The sequence below is a fragment of the Delphinapterus leucas genome, chromosome 1 (genome assembly GCF_059928025.1).
Source record: "Delphinapterus leucas isolate spDelLeu-1000000601 "Yukka" chromosome 1, BTC_Dleu_Yukka2, whole genome shotgun sequence".
In the NCBI taxonomy this organism is placed as follows: Eukaryota; Metazoa; Chordata; class Mammalia; order Artiodactyla; family Monodontidae; genus Delphinapterus; species Delphinapterus leucas.
The window spans coordinates 30,175,860-30,197,079 of record NC_143129.1 but is presented as its reverse complement, the minus strand read 5'-3'; the positions used below and the strand labels follow the sequence as shown (position 1 = coordinate 30,197,079).

The following is a 21,220-nucleotide window of genomic DNA, read 5'->3' as shown; positions in this document are numbered from 1 at the left end:
TCAAGAGCTTACTGGAAATAGTGTCTCCTCATATAAGCCATGCAAGTGTAGATTTCACAACAGTCACAATATTTTGTGAATGACAGCAACTTGAATAATTAACCTTAGCCTTCATTTTTAGCCTTCATTTCTAGACCTTCATTTCTAGTGCTTCCTCAGATTTCATATTAGTAAGATGTGAAAAATTGTGGCAATTGTAGGCATTAACATAGAAAACATAACTGCCTCACGGGTGTAGGAAAGGAATATAAAATAATTGTATTTTGGAGAAAGATTATAAAGGAGATGGCAGTTTTGAGAGGAAATGACAGAAATGCAGTGACCCAGTTTAGTGATACATTTAAATGTGGGATCTTCCATGAGAATTTTGTAGAGCGCTCTCCTAAAATCAAGATTCAAAAAAACCCCGGAAGGCCCTAAATGGCCTTACCTATTGAGTTACTTGCCTTTGCTGCCCAGTTTCTGCATTGTGCCATTGGGCTACGTGTGTGCGCGCGCGCATACGAGCGCGCACAGGGGATGGAGTTTTGGTGAGAGTGGAGAACTGTCCTGACTCCCCTTCATTGGTTGAATCCCCTGTAGGTGGTAACCTAGGCTGGGGATAAAGGCAGCAGCTAGAATAGTTCCGGAGGAGAAAATACTGTTCTCTACGTAGGGAAACTTTTGGGAATAGACATGGAGAGTTGTTCTTCTCGCACACACACTCAGGACTTGGAGGGTAGCGCGTACATGTCTGTCAGTGTATTTGTCCCGGGAAATGACACAAGAAGTGGTGTAATTGGACACCCAGAAAATTACTTTGGAGTTGTTGAGAACTGAATTTGGGGGGCGGGTAGCGCGCAGGTAAGAGGCGGTGAGAAAAGCACTGTGTTTTACAGATCTGTTGGAAGCCTAAAGCCGTTTGCTTCTGGGCCCCCTTAGCAAACGTGCCAGTCGGGTGGTGCCTCCGAGGACCGGAGGAAGCCCCGCTTTGCGATCCCTACGAGAAGCCTCGAGGAACCGGGAACGGCGGCGAGGCGGTGGCGCAGTTCCCAACCCGCGCCTGGGTCCTCCCGCCTCCATACCGTCTGCCACCACCGCCGCCGCGGCCTCCCTCAGTCCTCCCGTATCCCTGCATTCCACGTTGCGGCAGCCGCAGCCTCTCCAGCCGAAGCGTCCCCACCCTCCCCTCGGGGTGGTGCAGCCGCCGCGCCCCCAGCCCCCGCCCGCGCGCCCCCAAGGCCTGGCCTCGGCTCTGCGGGGCCGCCGAACCGGACCTCAACGCGCCGGCTGGGTTCGGGCGGGGGCGGGGCGGGGGCGGGGAAGGCAGAGGGCGGGTGTGCGCGTGTCGGGGGGCGGGGGCCGCCATATTGGATCCGGACTCGTCGGCGAGCCTCCGCCTGCGTGCGGCGGGGCCTGGAGCAGCCTCGCGGAGCCCAGGGCGCGAGCGCGAGAGGACGGGGAAGGAGGGGGAGGGGTGGAGGGAAAGGAAGGGAGTGGCTGCGAGCCGGGCTGCGGCAGCCTCTGGTCTCCTTACCAGCGGCACCAACCCCTCCTCCTGCGCTTCGGCCGCTCTCCTCTTTGCGGGGGAAAGATGCCCTTAACCCAGGGGTGTGAAGAAGGGGGAGAACTAGCTGCCGGAGCCGCCCGCGCCGTCGCCGCCGCAGTTGCTGCCGTCCGTGTCCTTTGAATCCAGAAAAGCACCCCCTCGCCAGGGCGTCGGGAGTGTGGGCGGGCGAGCGGGTGGGCGGCCGCGGTGCGGGTGTGGGGGAGACCGGGCTCTGCGCCCGGCGCGGCCCAGGCCGGCGGCCCAGCGACCACCGACATGGAGCGAGCTCGGGCGACCGAGTAGCCGCCGCTCCCGGAGCCGGGGGCGAGTGCCGCCCGCAGCCAGTCAGGCCCCTGGGAGAAGCGGGGAGAAAAATGAAGAGTTTTCATCGGAATCCGTTGGAAATAGGACTAACTGCAAAGCCTTAAAAAGAAGGACCTCGGGAGGAGAAAGGGAAAGCCTCCTCCGGGGAAGGCTTGGCGTGCTCCGAGTCGAGGGGCTGCTTCAGGGACCTCGCCCCCTCCCTTTCCCTCCGGAGAAATTGCCGCTGATGCGTTATCCAAGTGGTGGTTGGGAGGATTTGCAGCAGAATTTTTGGTTTTCCCTCCCCCTTATATACATTCTGGTTTTTTCCTTCCTTTTCGATTTTCCTTCTGCTTGGGAAGTGAATTGCTGATGCAGATCGGACTTAATTCATTAATGATGCAACTGGATTCGTTTCAGGATTATGTTGCACGAGTTGAATTTTGAATGAAGGAGAAGAGTTTTTTTTTTTTTTTAAAGAAGTGTTGACTCTTTGGTTCTCAGTACTTTTTAATTATTTTATTTAAATATACGATTTAATTGTATTATTCTTTTAAAAATGTTTTAAATATATTTTATGGTAACTTTCCCTCAAAATATATGTATATGTGTGAAATAGAAGACGCTTCAGTTAAGTGAGGTTACTGGTGTGTTGGATGTTGAATTCAGCACCGGCATTGCATGACAGTTGTTTGAATAACAAGTGGTTTATTTTTAAAACCACACCTTTTAAAGTTTAGGTTCAAATAATCATCGTCAAAATCGGTTCAGTAATTGAAAGAAAAACCAGCAGAAGTTGAAGCAAACATGTCTGGAGAAGTGCGTTTGAGGCAGTTGGAGCAGTTTATTTTGGATGGGCCCGCTCAGACCAATGGGCAGTGCTTCAGTGTGGAAACGTTACTGGATATCCTCATCTGCCTTTATGATGAATGCAATAATTCTCCATTGAGAAGAGAGAAGAACATTCTTGAATACCTAGAATGGGGTAAGTTTGTATGTAAAATAAAAAACTCTTCAGCTAGCCATTATGGTTTAATGGTTACAGAAAGTTATGATAAACTCTCTGTAATGAGTATATAAATATATATTGTGTTTACACAATATATATTATGTATTTAAATACATTATACATAATGTGTTTAAATATATATACAATAAAAGAGTGGACACCAATTATTCAAGGTTTTTTTTTTGTAGTTTTCAGTATTTTCCCAAGAGTAAAAGCATGCTACTCAGTTGTTGCCTAGATTTTGTTTTTTTAACATCTTTATTGGAGTATAATTGCTTTATAATGGTGTGTTAGTTGCAGCTGTATAACAAAGTGAATCAGCTATATATATATATATATATATATATATACATATATCCCCATATCTCTTCCCTCTTGCGTCTCCCTCCCTCCCACCCTCCCTATCCCACCCCTCTAGTGTTGCCTAGATTTAATGTGGGACTTATGAGGAAGAACTTATGTTTTTTGGTCAGCAGTAAGAGATTTTGAATAATTCTGTGATGGGCAAAAATGGATTATTGCTCGCTTTGCCAAGAGCGTGGTGGTATAACAGGCATTCAGTTGAAAGATATTTATTAGTGGAAGCATTCCTTCCCAGGCTTTGGAAATCACTCTGGAAATGGGAGGAGCTATTAAAATATCTTAGGTCAACAGGAACTTGAAGGTGGTCATCAGTGGGTTTTATCACATCTCTATATAGTACAAGCAAAGGAAATTACTAAACACGGACTTGCCAAAAATTGTCATGTTTGTTAGATGACATAAATAGTTTAAGAATTTTGTGATAGTATTTGGTAGAAAATGTTTGGGAGCAGCTCCTGCCTGCCTGAGAATTAGATTTACTCTAAATTTAATTCAAACCTAAACTGGCTAAATTTTTGTCTTCATTCTCCTAAATATAGATGTGATTTAGAAGAGCTAGGTAGTGGAGTAAATCAATGATGAGAGCAAATGCTCCATGTGACCTTCAAGCTTGAAGGCTTGGCTTAAGTTCTGTTTCCGATGTTACATGTGAGCAAGTTCCAACATCCACCAGTTCTCTGTGGGAAGAGTACACATCATCACATACCATACTGTGTATAGTACATGGCAGTGTACCTACATTGGTACATTGACTTTTGAAGGATATTAGCTAAAGAAGTTATTTTGTACCTTTGGAATACCAATATTTGAGTTTGTTGGAAAGTTTTTATACTAAAATGTTTTTGTTTCCAAGTAAATCTTTATTTTTCTGAAGTAAAAGTCAGTTGGTGATTATTTCGTTTTTTTCACTTGAAATTTATTAAAAATTCGTTTGTCACGTAAATCACTTATTCAGGATTGCCTACACATCATAACTTTAATTATTCAATTTGTCAGTATCAGAAGTTTTCTAGCAACTTGATGTCGTAAGGGTTAAAAAACATTATATATATATATATATATATATGAAATGTGAATAGAATAATTTTTAAAAACAGATTACCAGACTCATACTGGGAATGTAAGAATTCTAAACGATCTTTCAAGAGACTGCTCTCTTAAGAATGAAACAGTTTTGACTTTGGTACTGGATTTGTGAATATATGTCCCTTATTTTTATGTGTAAAGTATTTTATAAAGCATGTGTAGTTTTACACCTCATGTTTAATAAATTTAGAAAATTTTTAGTTTTTTTTTTAAGATTTAAAGAAAAGATTTTGATACTTTTAGAGATTCAGTTCTTGAATTATGGTTTCATAGCGATACTCTAGTCTATGATTATGATTGTCATTTTAATATCTATTATTTCTCATCTGCAAAATGGTGGGAGAACTCTTCGTATGTACCAGTTGTAAATGTAATTTAAAAATATGATAAAAAAACTATATCCTCAATTGCCCTTTGGTGATTAAGAATTTACATTTATGTTATGAGATATTTTTCTGTATTATCAGAATAATTTATATATATTTCCCACTAAATATGTTTTCTTGGATCTTGTTTCTTATATCTGTATTAAAAAAACCCTTGTTTGTATATATTTAATTTAAGCCAAATAAGCCAAAAGTCAAATAAGTGTTTGGCCAAATACATTTTATTTTTATTAGCAGATTTTAAACAATTTCAAGCAAGGGACTTTTCACAATTTTAAAGTAAATTATGTTTTAGTAGTATCCTTCATATTTTGTCTTTTAGAAGTCTGGTGTGATGTAACAAATCTCTTAAGTAAACTCCTGTTGTGTTTCTCAGTAATAAAGAACGAGAGACTAGAATTTTTAGGCAGTTATTTTGTAGGCTTTGGGACTAGGCAGTGTCTTTTAAGTCTTAGGCGTTTTTAAGTTGGAGTGTGAGGTCGTGAAAGTGGGAGTTACCAACCATAGAAGTTTGGGTATGGAGGAAGGAAAGAAAGAATGGAAAAAGCTGTCAAGAAGTGCATCATGAGTAGTAGTATTTACTATCTTTAAGTTTTTTGAGAATTTAGGTTATTTAAGAATGCCAGTCTCCTCATTTAATTATTGAAATAGATCAACTATTCTCGTACGAATTGATTACTACATTTTGGGGAAGTGTCTTATTGGATTCTCACTACCTAACATTATATAAAAAACAAGTTAGATTAAGGAAGTTTCTAGATAGTGAATTGACCTCAATTTAATATTTTAAATATTATTTTTTTGGTCTGTGATGGAAATTGAAAGGGATTATTTGTTGGGGTTAAATTTGGTAATTTAGGTTTGCCTTAAATGATACAATTTTTAGTTTGAGTTTTAAAAGACCCAATATTTGCAACAGAAGAGCTGTAGTGGTTAAATACTAGTACATGATGTATATTTGTTTGGCTGTCTATATGAATGGAAGTGTCATCTAGATATGCCTTATTTTTATGCTGATGGTACTTTTAAAAATGAAGTCAGCAAGATTCTGACTTGCTTCATTTCCATCAATTTCACTTTATTCCTAGTTATGGCCCATTTCACTTTTCTATTGATAGAGTTAATGTTTCGCTCATTACAGTATCATGACAGTAAGAAAGCTGACAATTCAAAGTTTTTTTTTCTTCTTTTTGATAGCACTCCTTGCATTTGGTGCTAATGGCTTGAGGGAGGAAACAAGTAGAGCTCTAGAGAGGAAGAGGGGATTAAGTCACTGAGCAATAGAGCAAGGGGACAAAGAGTGCCTTAAGGCCATATATCACTTTTAAATTTAATAAGATTATTATTTTTATTAAATATTATTATATTTTCCTGTTATATACAACAAGCTTTGAAAGTTTATGTTTTGTCCTTTTTTTTAAGTTGTTGAAGTGGTTATGGTTTGTATGTTTTGTTTATAAAATAATAGTTTTGTTATCAGTAGTGTGACTCTAGAGTTAAGTTACAGTAGAGCTGTAGAAGTAAAAATAACTTACATTATAAACTAATCTGCTAGTAATGACTAAATGAATATGTTATTCATTGAATTGGTTATCTTCTACTTTGAAATGGAAAATCAAAATTTTAGGGAATTCTTAACCAAGTTACTTAAAAAATAGGCATAAGATTATATTACTCAATACAAAAAAAGAAATGCAGAACTATCTGTATGTGGCCAACTGTATTTTGATGCTTTGTGAATCTTGGACTTTATAACATTTCATTTAAATTATCCTTAAAGAACAGTAATTTTATAGTTTATTTAGTGTATACACACACACAATAGTCTGAATGACTAATAAACTTGTTACTAGAGTACATCAGCAGGTACTGTGGTTTAAACTTTTCATTTTATTAGAGTAGTTTCAAAGCTTATTCATGCTTTTGATATGTGGGTCATTTAAGTGAGATGATGATGCCTTGATTAGAAGAATCTGAATCTTTTCTTTGTTCTTCACTTACGTTGTTCCTCGTTGTTAGCTTTTCCTGAGTAGAATTTATTAATCATACCAAATTACCAAAAAGTTCATTTAATACACATGATTAGGTTTATTTTTATTTAAGTCCTCAATTAGGATCATCATAAATGTCGCCAGAAATATAGGTTGGGCATTTGTTTCCTTTATACTAGTCACCTAATAATCTAGTCTCTTCTAAGAGTGATAGTAAGTACAGTTATTTGATCTAACACAATGCTGGCATATGATAGAAGCATGCAATAAGTGATGGCTATTATTTTTCCATTTCCATTCTGTTTCTCTCTTTTTTAAAGGATGTACTGCTCCATGAGTGTGAACAGGGATGTCAGGAATAACACTAATAATTTTAGGAACTTATTTCATATGGAAATGTAAGGCATACCTTAACATAGCAGTGTAAAAACACATAGCATAATGTGTTGGAAATTTTATGAAATGTTCCATAATTCCTGGGACTTGGTTAATATTAGATAGTAAGCCCAGTCTATTTTAGGGTAAAAGAACTGAACTTGTTACAAATTAATATTTTATTCTACTACTCTTTTATGGTAGTCAAAAAAAATTCTTCCAAACCCTTTTCTATTCATGTACACTTATTGCCAGTATATTGTATATATTGCTCATTGTTTTTCATCCTATTGGTTTTGATAGGTTTTAGAATCAATTTACTAAGTCCAACCAGCATTTAAAAAATTAAATATACTAGAATATATCAAGTACATCATGTGTTGAAAGGATAAATATTGTTATACAGAACTTGTGTTTTCTTACATTTCTTACCGAAGATTGGAAGCAGAAGAGTTTGAATTCTAGTGTAGATGACGCTAAAACATGTTCACTGTTTAACAGTGAAAAAATTATAGACCTAGTTCCCTTTTTCAAAAAGTACACATGATTAAATTTGGGACAGACTGAAGAATTTAAAAGAAAGGAGTTTAGGTAGTGACAGGATACTTGGAAGGAGGGAGGGAGAATGGGAGAGGGGAGAAATGAGAAAATGAGCATGAATACACTGTTTTCCTGGGTTGCTACTTTAGTCTGATTCGTGAATAATTGAGTATTTTTAATTTAGAAGAACTTAATGGACAGGGGAATTCACTCGATTTTGTCTTTGATGGTTCACTTCCTTTTTCTTTTTTTGACATTTTTCCTTTTCTGACTTTGGGCTCCTGAATATTGACTTCCATTAACTGTAAAAGTTGTGTGTAACTTGTCAAACATGAGGGATATGACCTTTAGACATTGGTTGTAGTTTTTTGTTTATGCCTTCCCATTACTCCAGATGAATGTTAGAGTAGATGCAGGTGAGAAGGATCTGCTAGTTCCATAGATTTTCTCATCCCTTGTTTCTCATGAAACTTCCAGTGGGGGTGACTTCAAGTTTTCAGTAGCTAAGGTGAAGAATTGCTCAACAGCTTTTGCTGTATCTTGAGTCAAGAAGTTCTTTCCATAAAGATTTTTTCTTTTTTCTTGGAAATGACCCACACTAAAAGTATAGGTCATCCCAGACATATGAATGACTGTCTTTTGTTGTCACTGCATATAAAACTCCTTTCCAGATCCAGGGGATTTCCTTTTTTCCCCTTTGATGCTGATAAGAGTAACAGGTTTGCTCTTCCCAGCTAGTTGCTCCATACTTCCTCTCTACAGTGTCCACTTTTTCCAATTAGTAGCTGTTAGCCTCTCTTGGTTAACACCCCTCTCCCAATTCTAGTGCTTCTTTATCTGCTGCTATAGGTGAGTAGCACTTCAGCTTTCATTGGTTAACAGGAGGCTCAGAGACCTGGCTCTCCACTTTCCAATCTCACTATTTGCCCCTTAATTCTTCCTCATATGAACGATGGTTCATTTTCGAGTTAGGGTTTCTTTAGCCCCCTCCCTAGTTTCAGAATGTGTTCTGGAAATCCATGGGATATTAATAGGTGCTTTTTGGGGGGGGGTTGTGTGGGTAAATAAATTTGGGAAACTTTTACACAAAATTAAACATTAAAAATATTGTGGGTTATCCTAGAATTTATAATGTTTTGAGGAAGACGGATGGCAACCAGTGTTCCATGGAACACCCTTTGGGAAATGCTCTTTCAGTATGAGGTCATGGTGTCCCTTGTGTCTTCAGGGTTAGAAAGAGATAATTTTAGGGAAAGTTTGGAACACTGTGTGGTTTGGAGAGAAAATCCAAATCTGAGTAAGTTAGGTTTTACTTAGTGGTTGTGGACTTTCAATTGTCTTCTGTGTGATAGTGACAGATAAACTTAATCATGGTGGAGTAGCACATGTGTGAGGCTGGTGAACATTTGCGTCCAGGAAAAGCACCCTATAAAGTAGAATGAAATTAGATAAAATAATGAACCAGTGCTTTTAGCCTCTGAAGTCCTTGAAATTACTGACAAGTCTCTGTTTATGACCTTTTCTTGCTCTAATTAAACTTGCTTTTCAAGTATGGGCATTCACAACAAATTCAGAAATTCTCACCTTATCTTTTGCAGCTTTAGTTACTTTAATTGTAACATGTTGCAAAACTATTGTCTGTCTGTGAAATAATGTTATTCATTACTTTGTGATATTTCAGAGGAAAAGATCATGGACATGCAATTTTACAATTCATTATAGTGTTAAGTATTGTTTTTTCGAAGGTTACAATGTTTTTTGCTAGGCTGTTGGTTTCAGATTTTTGGATTAGTGTGGGAACTTTACTATTATTTGTATCTGTGAAACTATGGGTTTCAAGTGCCAGCACCTATTTATGTAGAGCTTAAAGAAGCCAGAATATATAATACTTTTATTAAAGAGGAAACCATATATAATTGGTGCTGTTTCAACACTATGTGAGCAATTAGAACTCTGTGATTACCATAAATTTCTGTTCTGAGTATTAAGGTGGAAGATAATACTAGAGGATAATTTGACTTGATTTTAAAGATAAATAGCTTATAGCATAAATTAATTAGTCTTTTTCTCTCTCTTCTGACATACATTTATTGTTCTCTTTAATTCTTCCCCATCAACACTATTCCTCTCACCCCCAATCTAATTATGCTTGAAAATACTACTTATGTGGATGAAAACAATCTTTTAAAAATACCTGTGAATTAGTTCAGTCGTGCAATCACTTATTAAATTTTGGTTTTATTTCAGATTGCATACACATCACTGTAGGCTTAATTTATGAAAAAAAAAACATGTTCTAGTCAGTTTTTTCTATTCATAGTGATAAAGCTTAATTAAATTTACTTAGAGTTTCCATGGTGAAGATCTACAAGTGGAATACCTCAACCTGAAATATTTCTGTTCTAAACCTATAATACTGGAAAAGAGTAGGGGCTTTGGGTTCAGACTGACTCCCTTGATCATTGGCTGGGTGATTTAAGCAAGTTACTTAACCTAAGTCTGTTTTAACATCAGTGAAAAATTGGCATAATAGTAATAGCTTATTTTTCGAAAAGGTTGAAAGTTGGTTTAGGATTTTCTTTTTCTGGTGATTTATAGTTGAATTTTGTTGGCTTTTTTCTCATTCTGTTTTTTTTTTTTTTTCCCCCAAAAATGATAAGAAGGTTTATTCAGGGAGATGCATGCTCCATAGACAGAGTGTGGGCCGTCTCAGAAGGCAAGAGGCTTCTCATTCTGTTTTTGAAGTTTCTATCTGGCCTTATGATAAAGGAAGATAAAATGCTAATTTTTGGTAAAGTTTAATTGAAATGTATAGTTGTACTAATACAGGGATGTAAATAACTTTATTTCACCATTAACAAACATACTCATAGCTTACTGATATTATTTTATTGAATTATATTGGCATCGGAGATGTCTTTCCCTGTGTGACTATGCAAATAGCATCTTATTCCTTCTTTCAGGATATTTTGCATTGGAACATTTTGTTGTTATTAACTGAACTTTTTTTTTTATTAATTTTTATTGGAGTATAGTTGCTTTACAATGTTGTGTGTAGTTCTGAACTGTTTTTCAGTAAATATTAAGCCCATGCCTATTCTTTTCATCACCAACAGCAAATATTGTGAAATGGCTAGTTATGATTTATTTTTATATTTATATAGCTCCAACCTGCAAATCAGTGGTGGGATTCTAGACCTCAACTCAGAAGATAAAATAATCATGAAAAATTATTGATATGTGATTCATTAGGAATGTTTGTGGACTAAAGATTATGCAGCACCCATAAATGCATGTTGTAGACTGACAGTAAATATGAAGAAAATCCACAGTATACCCTAGTGTTTCCTAAACTATGTTTCAATAGATATAAATGAAGATTTTGAAAATTAAGAGTTCAGTGTATATGTAAGATTGGGAAATGGTACTTATTGCATCCCTCTTTGTATATTACAAAGCACATTATCATAGTAACACTTTTCAAAAGTTCTGTGGTACAGAAACCTCTTTAACTTTGTTTTACCTAAGTCATTTGACTTTGGAACCCTTTTTTTTTTTTTTGTGGTATGTGGGCCTCTCACTGTTGTGGCCTCTCCCGTTGCGGAGCACAGGCTCCGGACGCGCAGGCTAAGCGGCCATGGCTCACGGACCCAGGCGCTCCGTGGCATGTGGGATCTTCCCGGACCGGGGCACGAACCTGTACCTGTGTCCCCTGCATCGGCAGGCGGACTCTCAACCACTGCGCCACCAGGGAAGCCCTGGAACACTTTTTATGAGGATAGCTGGCAGAGTTTGGGAAGTGCTGGTGTGCGCTAAGAATCCATAGGCAGTGTTAGAGCTCTTAAATTAATTATATTTCAGAAAGTGGTTACTGAATTCTTCTATCACATTGTATTTTGAATATTATCACAGTTCACATCCAACTCCAAAGGCAGAGGTTTGAATGACTTGCCTTTATCCTTTCCGTGTTTAATGTTTTTGTAGCACTTCTGTTGGCATCACCTAGAAGGCAGTTCGGCAGTATGTACTAGGTTAATGTGGAGTTCTGCATTGGGTAAGTATGTGTTTATAGACAAAGAACAATAAAACTTGATACATGCCTTTGAGTTTATATTTATGTGTGTAGTTCGTGGTTTGTAAAGATGCTCCTGCTAACCTAGTGATTTTTTGATTTCAGTAGCAATTGATCATTTTTTAATCCAGTTATCTCTCTAACCGTTGCGCTGGTATAGAATTTGGGAGACAGACTGTCATGGCTGTGAAATAGAACAAAGCTAATTAATTTTATGAGAGGTTTTTTTGGTCAAAGCAATGTTGCCCTGCTGCAACAAGAATCCCATCCTTAAATACCTGGTTTACTGGAAGTGGCTAACGCCCCAAGTTGACTCAGATATTATTAAAAGTAGTCATGCACTTACTTAGAAGTGTTCTGTCCTGAGATTTAAAAAAATATTTGTTTGAAAAGATTAGGAAAAATCCGCAGTGGCTAGAGCCCCAGTTTGTGATTGTATTGCTAGCTAATTATGGCCTTGCCCCAACCAAAAATCATAACTAAGGAACATTTAAAAACAGACCAAAAGCTCAGGTATGTGGTGCAGCTGACACATTGATATGATATCGTAAAGCTTCTCATCTTCTGTACTTATAAAGATTTTCCTAGAGTTTATGGTTAAAACCATAATAATATTTCCAAGTCTAGTGTGATTTCTATTTCTGCCTTTTTCCTGAATGCCTTTGTAATGTGTCACCCCATTTCTGACTGATGCGTGCTAAGTCGACAGTTTTTTCCAGGCGTTCCTTGCTGTGTTACATTGCTGTAAATTGTGATTAAGTGTGATCATGCTTGTTTCTTTTACCTGTGTTCCTGTGGTAACCCCAATTAATTACAGCAGCTCTTGAGTTATCCTGGTACTGTTCAACCTCTGTGTGCATCTGCTCAGTTGATTTGTCTATGTTAAATGTATCTAAATGGATTACATTCCTGGGTCTTATTGACCTTATTAATCATGCTTTTTGTTTCTCCTTTAAATGCTAAGTAACTTATAATCTCAGTATTACATGTGCACCTAACCTGAAAATATTGGGAATCCTACATATCCAAGGGCCTTTGTTTAGTAGAACTTTTAAAAAATGGTTACAACTTTGATCGTGTCAACATCTTGCTTAATATCCTACAGTGACTACTGATAGCTTTCAGGATGACATTGAAACTCCTTAGCATGGCATATGGATATGGTCGTTGTCTATTTTTCTAATCTTTTTATTATTTAAAAAAATTTGAAACAATCTGAAATGTACAGAAAAATTGCTAGTACAATATTTTCCCCTCTGAATCATTGGAGAGTAAATTGCCAACTTGATACCGTAATCCCCAAATATGTTCGTGTGTATTTTGTAACATTCTTTTACATAACCAAAATGCAACTATTAAAATTAAGAAATTAACACTGGTACATTAGTATCATCTAATCCTTAGACCTCATTCAGATTTTGTTAGTTGTCCTGATAATACCTTTATAGCAAAAGGATTCAGTTTAGAATCACATGTTGCATTTGGATGTCATGCCTTCTAGTGTCAGTCAGTCTGGACTAGGGCTTCAGATTTTCCTCAGTTTTCATGACTGACACTTTTGAAGATTGCCAGCTGGTTATTTTGCAGCATTTGAAGTAAACCCTAAATTTGGGTTTGTTTCCTCATGATAATACATCTTTGGCAAGAATATCCCAGAAGTGATGCCATGCAGCTCTTTTATGTGGATATCCTTTTCATTCAGCTCAGCCTTCAACACCCTACTCTGATCCACGATGCCTTCTCTTCCCCCATTCCTACTTTGATCTATTCCTCCTAATGGCATATATATGGTATATGTGTATGTATATATGCATATATGTATATATATAATTTTGTTTATATTTCCCATTCTCACCTTAAAGGATTTTTTAAAGTTATTCAAAAATTATATATATATAGTACAGCAGAAACTAACACAGCATTGTAAATGAACTGTACTTCATTAAAAAAAATTTATATATAGAAAAGTTCATTCGTTTTGGTATATATCCTATGAGTTTTGACAAATGTAGACCAGTACCATAGTCAAGATACAAAACAGTTCCATTATCCCCCAGATTCTCTTGTGCTGCCCTTTTGTACCACACTCACCTTTTTCCTCCAGCTATAATGAGGTGTTGACTCTTCTACTAATCAGATCTTTTACTTGATTATTCTTTAACTGTTTCATGGATTTCTTTCTTCATTGATGTATCCTGCTTTATTTCAGAAGGAGTTTCTTATAAGTTGTGGTTCATAGTCCCTTCCGTCAGCAGTTGATAATCTATAAATGAGTATTTTATGGGGTGAAGGTAAGGAGAAGAGGGTGCTACTGTTTAAAGGAATAAGATAAAATGCAAATAGCCTCCAATTTTTAAAGGTAAAATTTTCTTACATTAAGTCTGTGTTTAACTTTATTTGCAACAGTGTCCAGCATAGTCTGGTGATGATGAATTGAACACACAAATTAGTTTCATTCTCTTCTGCAGCCCCACTAAAACTATGGTAAAGGAATTTTTAAGAAGTCGTAAATCTCCAAGGATGAGAAAAACATGGGAGGATACTGTGAAATTTTGGAAGCTGAAAAAGCATGTAGAAGGGTGATAACTGCTGACTTAGCAGATCAGAGAAAGTCAAGTCTTAAGTCAGTAATAGTGTAAGCTAGGACCTATCCCCTTGACTTGGCGGAATGCTCAAAAGTCTTAGAAATTGGTATTGTCAGGAATCTGTGAAAGTTGAGGTACAGGTGGAGCTAAAATGTGGAGGACTGATTGAATTGTTGTATAAGCAGTAGGAACTCTAGAGCCCTTCCCCTGCTACATGCCAGCTGGCTCCTGTCTTCCCTCCCCAAACAAAGACTGAATGTCTATTTTTGGTAAGACAGAGGTTCTCTGTGTTGAGTGACGTTAGGCATAGTTTAGGATGGGCATTTCATACTGAAAACAGAGTAAATAAATGTTTATATACTTTTGCTTGGCTCCCAGAAAGTTGGCAGCTAGGCCTTTATCACGAAGATAAGAGATCAGAAAAGTCTTCTCTGAAGAATCTGACCAGTCCAAGAAGAAAGGCCTAAAGATACAGATACATCAGAGATTCCTCAGTAAAGGGCTCAGGTAGTCACACTTCAGTGCAGTTCATTGTCAGGCTTCACCCAAAGATTCAGAGCTTCAGAGTATTTTCCATTTTCTCATTCCTAATATAAAACCAGGGATTGTCATATATCTGAAGAAAGCCTATAATAAATAAGATACAGCTTCAAACAAACAAAAAACAGGGGAAAAAAAGCACCTTACATGAAACAGACTCTGCAGAGAAAGTATGACTTCAGAAACAAAACACTATCATTAATAGTCTCACAGATGAGAGAAGAACCATGAAGTAAGTCAGGATGTCATAAAAAGGAACAGTGAAGGGCTTCCCTGGTGGCGCAGTGGTTGGGAGTCCGCCTCCCGATGCAGGGGGCGCGGGTTCGTGTCCCGGCCCAGGAGGATCCCACATGCCGCGGAGCGGCTGGGCCCGTGAGCCATGGCCGCTGAGCCTGTGCGTCCGGAACCTGTGCGCCGCAACGGGAGAGGCCACGGCAGTGAGAGGCCTGCGTACCGAAAAAAAAAAAAGGAACAGTGAAAAAAATGAAAATGAAAGAATGAAAAAAATTAAAAATGTGATAGCTAAAATTAAAACCTCAGTACACGAACTGGAAGGTAAAACAAAGAATTTCTCAGAAAATACAGCAGAAACCACAAAGGGATAGAAGAGAGGAGATAAAAAGAAGAACATTGGAGGACCAATTTAAGAGGTCTGAATAATAATGTGAATAATAGGAATTCCAATAGGGAGAACAGGGGGGAGGAACCCAATGAAATCATTCAAGAAAATATTCTATAATTGAAGAACACAGGTTTCTAGAGCCATGGCCGCTGAGCCTGCGCGTCCGGAGCCTGTGCTCTGCAACGGGAGAGGCCACAACAGTGAGAGTACCACAAAAAAAAAAAAAAATCTTTACCTTTTGCAACCTCTGTACTCGCAATAGGGTAACCCACCATCCAGGTTTACCTGGGACTAGGGAGTTTCTTAGTATATAGACTTGTGCTGAAACCAGGAGAGCCATAGGCAAACTGTGATGAGTTGGATGCTCTAGCCCCAACTAAACAGAGTAAATTAAGATGAGGAAATATAAGATATCCCCTAGTAGGAGACCCAGTACAGGGGAGAGAAGAAAGGATTTCCTAAGATGATGGTGCAGAGAGAATACAGAATGATTGCTTTGCACCAAACATAGAGGTCAATCAGCCCAGATAAGAGGCAGTGCAGAAATCTCCCCGAGAGACTTTAATATCTGATGTGAATGAACATCTTGAGAGGAGATTTAGAAGTTTGGAGAGAGTCTGGGTTTGTTTGGAAAGTGAAGCAAATGAGAAAGCAGTGATTAAGAAAAATAAAAATTTGTGTAGGAAAGGAAAATAATAATTTACATGGTTACAATAGTGGAACCAGTGAAGTGAATACTGAGTTAACTAAAATTATGCTATAACTATATTGGGAGGATGGTATAGGAAGGAAAAGGTTTTTGGTGAGGGTGATGGTACTTAACTGGGGCCTGGTGTTTTTCTTGAACCTTAATTGGCAATTGAATCTGTGTTTATGAATAACTAATAAACATGAAAACTTAAAAAATAGTAGTAGTTTTTGAAGAATTATGAAGTCCCTATTCCTTTAATCCTTCCTCATTGACCTCATTTTCAAACTTTTTTCCAAGTCTTTAAATGAGGAGCTGAAAACTGGATACAGTAAATAGAAGATTTAAAATTTATCAGTTAAAATTTGTCTTTGAGCAGATCAGTCTTTTTTTCTTCTTTAGTGATTGCTCTGTTCTTATAGATGGCAATTCATAAATAGTCTTGATTTATCGTAGGAAAAGGTAGTTTATTCTTGAAAAAGCTATGTAGGGTAAATTCTATGTAATTACATTAATGATAAACAGATCCTTCTAAAGTTACATAAGGCACACATATAATACTCAATGTTTATGGAATTGAACACACAACAAAGAACTCTAACAGAGCAATAAAGACAAACTAAATTACACAAATGTTATGAATTATGGATGAAATTGTCACTTCTATAAACTAGTAAGCGACCAGGTACTGTGAGAGCAGACATCAGAACACTTGTCAGATACACAGCTGCAGGGTAGCTCTGTTTAACAGTACTCACCTGCTCTTGAGTCTTCTGAAATCCATGTTGGACCTTGTAAATGCAAGGAAATGCCTCATATTAAATGAGATTCTTCTTGTAATTTTAATATCGCACAGAAAATTTTTTGAAGCCTAAATAATTGAGCTGTCCTTTTCATTTCTGTTTTAGGGCTGAGTTTAAGAGAAGCTTGTTTCAGGGAGTTGCTGAGCAGTAGGACTAAGTGGAAAACTGGTCAGCTTTCTAACTACTCCTGGTCAGGTTTTTAGGGAATGATTTCATTATTTAATTTGAACATTAGGATACATATTGAAAAACACACCCTAAAACAAATTATTATTGAATTGCTGCTGTGGTCTGAATGTTAGTGTCCCTCCAAAATTCATATGTTAAAATCTGAACCCCCAAAGATGATGGCATTAGGAGGTGAGGCCTTTGGCAGGTGCTTAGGTCATGAGGATGGAACCTTCATGAACGGGATTATTAGTGCCTTTATAAAAGAGGCCCCAGAGAGCTTGTGAGCCATTCCACCATGAGAGGACACAGAAAGCAACCATGCTGGCACCTTGGTGTTGGAGTTCTGACTTCCAGAATTGTAAGAAATAAATTTCTGTTGTTATAAGCCACCCAATCTGTGGTATTTTATTATAGCAGCCCAAATGACTAAACAATTTTGCAATACTTTGTTTCCTTGCATTAGAGATTATTCTCCTGATTTTTTTGTTGACTGCACCGCTGTTGTTCAAGGTCATTTTTATTTTATTTTCCAGATTGTTGGTAACTTATTTTGTTGGTGATTGTATACTTAAAAAATTCTGTTAGTGTTGCATTTCATCTAAAAGGAAAAAAGAAAACATTAAAAATAGTAAAGCCATAAATTAAAATTTATATCTTAAATTGGTGATCACTTATTAGTTTCTAGATTAATGCCTTTACTTAGAATCAAAAGAATTTAAAGTAGATATAACTAGAGTTCCTAGAGAGCAACTTCCATAGTTTAAAATAGCTACTTAGGGTTAGAATGAAATATTTATGATAATGTAGTATATTTTGTTTTCAATTAGGTATGCTACTAAAAAATACAACTTTAACCATCCCATTTAAAAAAAAGAAAGAGGTAAAAGGGAATGATGTAATATAGCTAGTATTTGAAAATGATAAAGGAATTTTCCCATAGCAGTAGTAATATTTCCTTTACAGCAGTATCTAATTTACATTTCAATTCTGAAATATACAAAGATAATTTTTGTAAGACTATATAGTTTTTTTTTTTAAAGAAATTTATTTTATTTATTTATTTTTGGCTGTGTTGGGTCTTCGTTGCTGTGCGTGGGCTTTCTCTTGTTGCGGCGAGCTGGGGCTATTCTTCGTTGCGGTGCGCAGGCTTCTCATTGCGGTGGTTGCTCTTGTTGCAGAGCATGGGCTGTAGGCGTGCGGGCTCAGTAGTTGTGGCACGTGGGCTCCAGAGTGCAGGCTCAGTAGTTGTGGCGCACGGGCTTAGTTGCTCTGCGGCATGTGGGATCTTCCCGGACCAGGGCTCAAACCCATGTCCCCTGCGTTGGCTGGTGGATTCTCAACTGCTGCGCCACCAGGGAAGCTCCAGGACTATATAGTTTTTGAAATAGAAATTATTTAGATTTTAAAAAGCCCCAATTGTTTAGTGTTTATTAACACTAAGAATTTTCAGGTAAAGTTGTTTTAACTAATTTTTTTTTCTAAAATTCTCTGCGTGTGACTCAAATTCTATTGGAGTCTGAATTTCTTGTTTTGAAAATTTGGAATGCTTTATGGAGAAATACCAAGAATATGTTTGGTTGTTTACTACTGTCCTTTCACAGAAGGACTTTCACTATATTTGTTTCACTTGATTTATATTTCTTTTACTTTAAAGGTTGTCCATTTGTAGAAGATACTAGCCTCCAGAATGTAAAGAGTTGTACATATTTGATTCTCTTCTATTATATTGGATATGGAGTTTTATAGATAACCAATGTGTTTAGCTCAGCTTAGTTTTGACTAATTTTCCTTTGAATTTTTAGGCTAGAGCAGAAATGGTTATACAAATGCTATTATCTAGTTTATTCATGTGTTTAGACAAATTATTTAAACAAGTACTATTTTCTTTAGGTTGTTACTATAAAAAAATAATACAAAATGAGTGAACACAATTATAGTGGTTGCATTTCTGGTGCTATTTGGTCATAACTTAACTTACCGTTATTTTGTGTTTGTGTATATGTGTTGGATGTGCTCTAAATACTCCTTGTTACCAGTGCCTTGGAAATATATATGAGTTTGGAATCATGGTACAACTCTGGGGAGGGAAGGACCCTTGAAAATTGCAGCTGCCTGAAATTCTTACTTACTACACATGAGTGTGTGTTTGTGTGTGTGTGTGTGTGTGTGTATTCATGTATGTGTTTGTCCTGAGATGGACGGAAAACAGTAATCCCTCTGGTTTCCCCCATTTTCCTGTCTCCGTTCTTTTTATTTAAGTGTTTTTTTTTTTTTTTTGTGGCAAAACATATATAACAAAATTTGCCATTTTAACAATTAAGTATTTAATTCAGTGACATTAATTATGTTTACAGTGTTTTGCAACAACCACTACTGTCTATTTCTAAAACTTTTTCATCACCCCAAACAGAAATTCTGTACCCATAAAGCAATAACTTTCCGTTCTCTTCTCCCCTCAGCTCCTGGTAACCTGCAATCTATTCTTTCTCTGTGAATTTGCCTATTCTAGATATTTCATGAAAGTGTAATCATATAATTTTTACCCTTTTGTATCTGGCTTATTTTACTTAACATAATGTTTTTAAGGTTCATCCTTTTTGTAGCCTATAGCAGAGTTTCATTTATCTTTAAGACCGAATAATATACCATTGTATGTATATGTACAACATTGTTTATCCATCCATCCTTCGGCAAACATTTGGGTCATTTCCACGTTTTGGTTATTATGAATAATACTGCATCGAACATTGGTGTACAGGTATCTGTTTGATTCTTTGGGGTGTGTACCCAGGAGTGGAATTTCTGGGTCATACAGTAATTCTGTGTTTAACTTTTCTTGAGGAACTGCCAAACCGTTTTCCAAAGCAGCTGTACCATTGTACGGTCCTACCAGCAATGTACTAAGGTTCCAGTTTCTCTGTATTTTTGTCAACACTTGGCATTTTACGGTTTTTCATTGTATCTATCCTAGTATGTGTGAAATGGTAGCTCACTGTAGTTTTAATTTGCATTTCCCTAAAGATTAGCGGTGTTGAGTATCTTTTCATGTGCTTATTGGGCATTTGCATATCTTCTTTGAATAAATGTCTATTCAAGTCATTTGTCCATTTTTTTAAATCAGGTTGTTTGTTTTTTTGTTGTTGAGTTGTAAGAGTTCTTTATGTATTCTGGATATTAATCTCTTATCAGATATATGATTTGCAAACATTTTCTTCCATTCTGTGGGTTGCCTTTTTACTCTGTTGATAATTGTCTTTTGATGGACAAATTTTTTTTGTTTTCAGAAAGTCCAGTTTGTTTATTTTTTCTTTTGTTTCCTGTGCCTGTGGTGCCATATCTAAGAAGTCACTGCCAAGTCCAGTATCATTTACATTTAGGATGAAAAAACAACAAGGCTCTACTGTATAGCACAGGGAACTATATACAGTCTCCTGGGATAAACCATAATGGAAAAGAATATTAAAAAAAGAATGAAAAAAAAAGATTTTGCCGTATGTTACCTTCTGAGAGTTTTATGGTTCAGCTCTTATGTTTAAGTTGTTGATCCATTTGGAGTTAATTTTTGTATATGGTTTGAAATAGAGGTCTTTCACTGAATGGACTTACCACCCTATTCAAAAATCAATTGGCCATAAATATATGGGTTTATTTCTGGACTTTCAGTTCTATTCCATTGATCTTTATGTCTGTTCTTAGGCCAGTACCACACAGCCTTGATTACTGTAGCTTTGTAGTGAGTTTTGAAATTGGGACGTGTGAGTCCTCCAACTTTGTTCTTATTTTTCAAGATTATTTTGACTAGTCTGGGCCCCTTGCATTTCCATATGAATTTGAGGATTGGCTTTTCCATTTCTATAAAAAATGGGAAAAAATGTTGGAGTTTTGATACAGCCCCCCTTTTGTATTAATAAAATTCAGTTGACCTTATTTTCTAGTTTTCTTTGCAGTTAGGTGTGGACACGTGACTAGTTTTGGCCATTAGATGTAAGTGGAAGGTGATATGTTTTATCAGAAGCTTCATTAAAAGGTGAGCTTTCCCCACTTATTCCCTTCTGCTACACAGAACACATATCATGTGATGTCTTCAGAGGTTGGACCTTAAGGATGGGGGCATGAGGGCCATGCTCCAAGGATGGCATAGTGGTGAGCTGAAAACAT

General features: G+C 37.1%; 1 protein-coding gene across 22 annotated transcripts in view; it reads left to right on the top strand.

Moving 5' to 3' along the window:
- The first annotated feature begins 1,491 nt into the window (after nt 1–1,491).
- The window catches only part of CDC42BPA (CDC42 binding protein kinase alpha), a 326,652-nt gene continuing 306,923 nt past the window's right edge, over nt 1,492–21,220 (top strand). For 10 of the 22 annotated variants that reach the window (XM_030761758.2, XM_030761754.2, XM_089907455.1 and 7 more), the window contains exon 1: nt 1,494–2,816. In XM_030761758.2, the coding sequence (XP_030617618.2) occupies nt 2,639–2,816 (178 nt within the window). In that variant the 5' untranslated portion in view covers nt 1,494–2,638. Of the gene's footprint in view, nt 11,636–21,220 lie in introns of all 22 variants that reach the window. The other 12 variants (XM_089907440.1, XM_089907467.1, XM_089907431.1 and 9 more) reach the window with 6 other exon arrangements.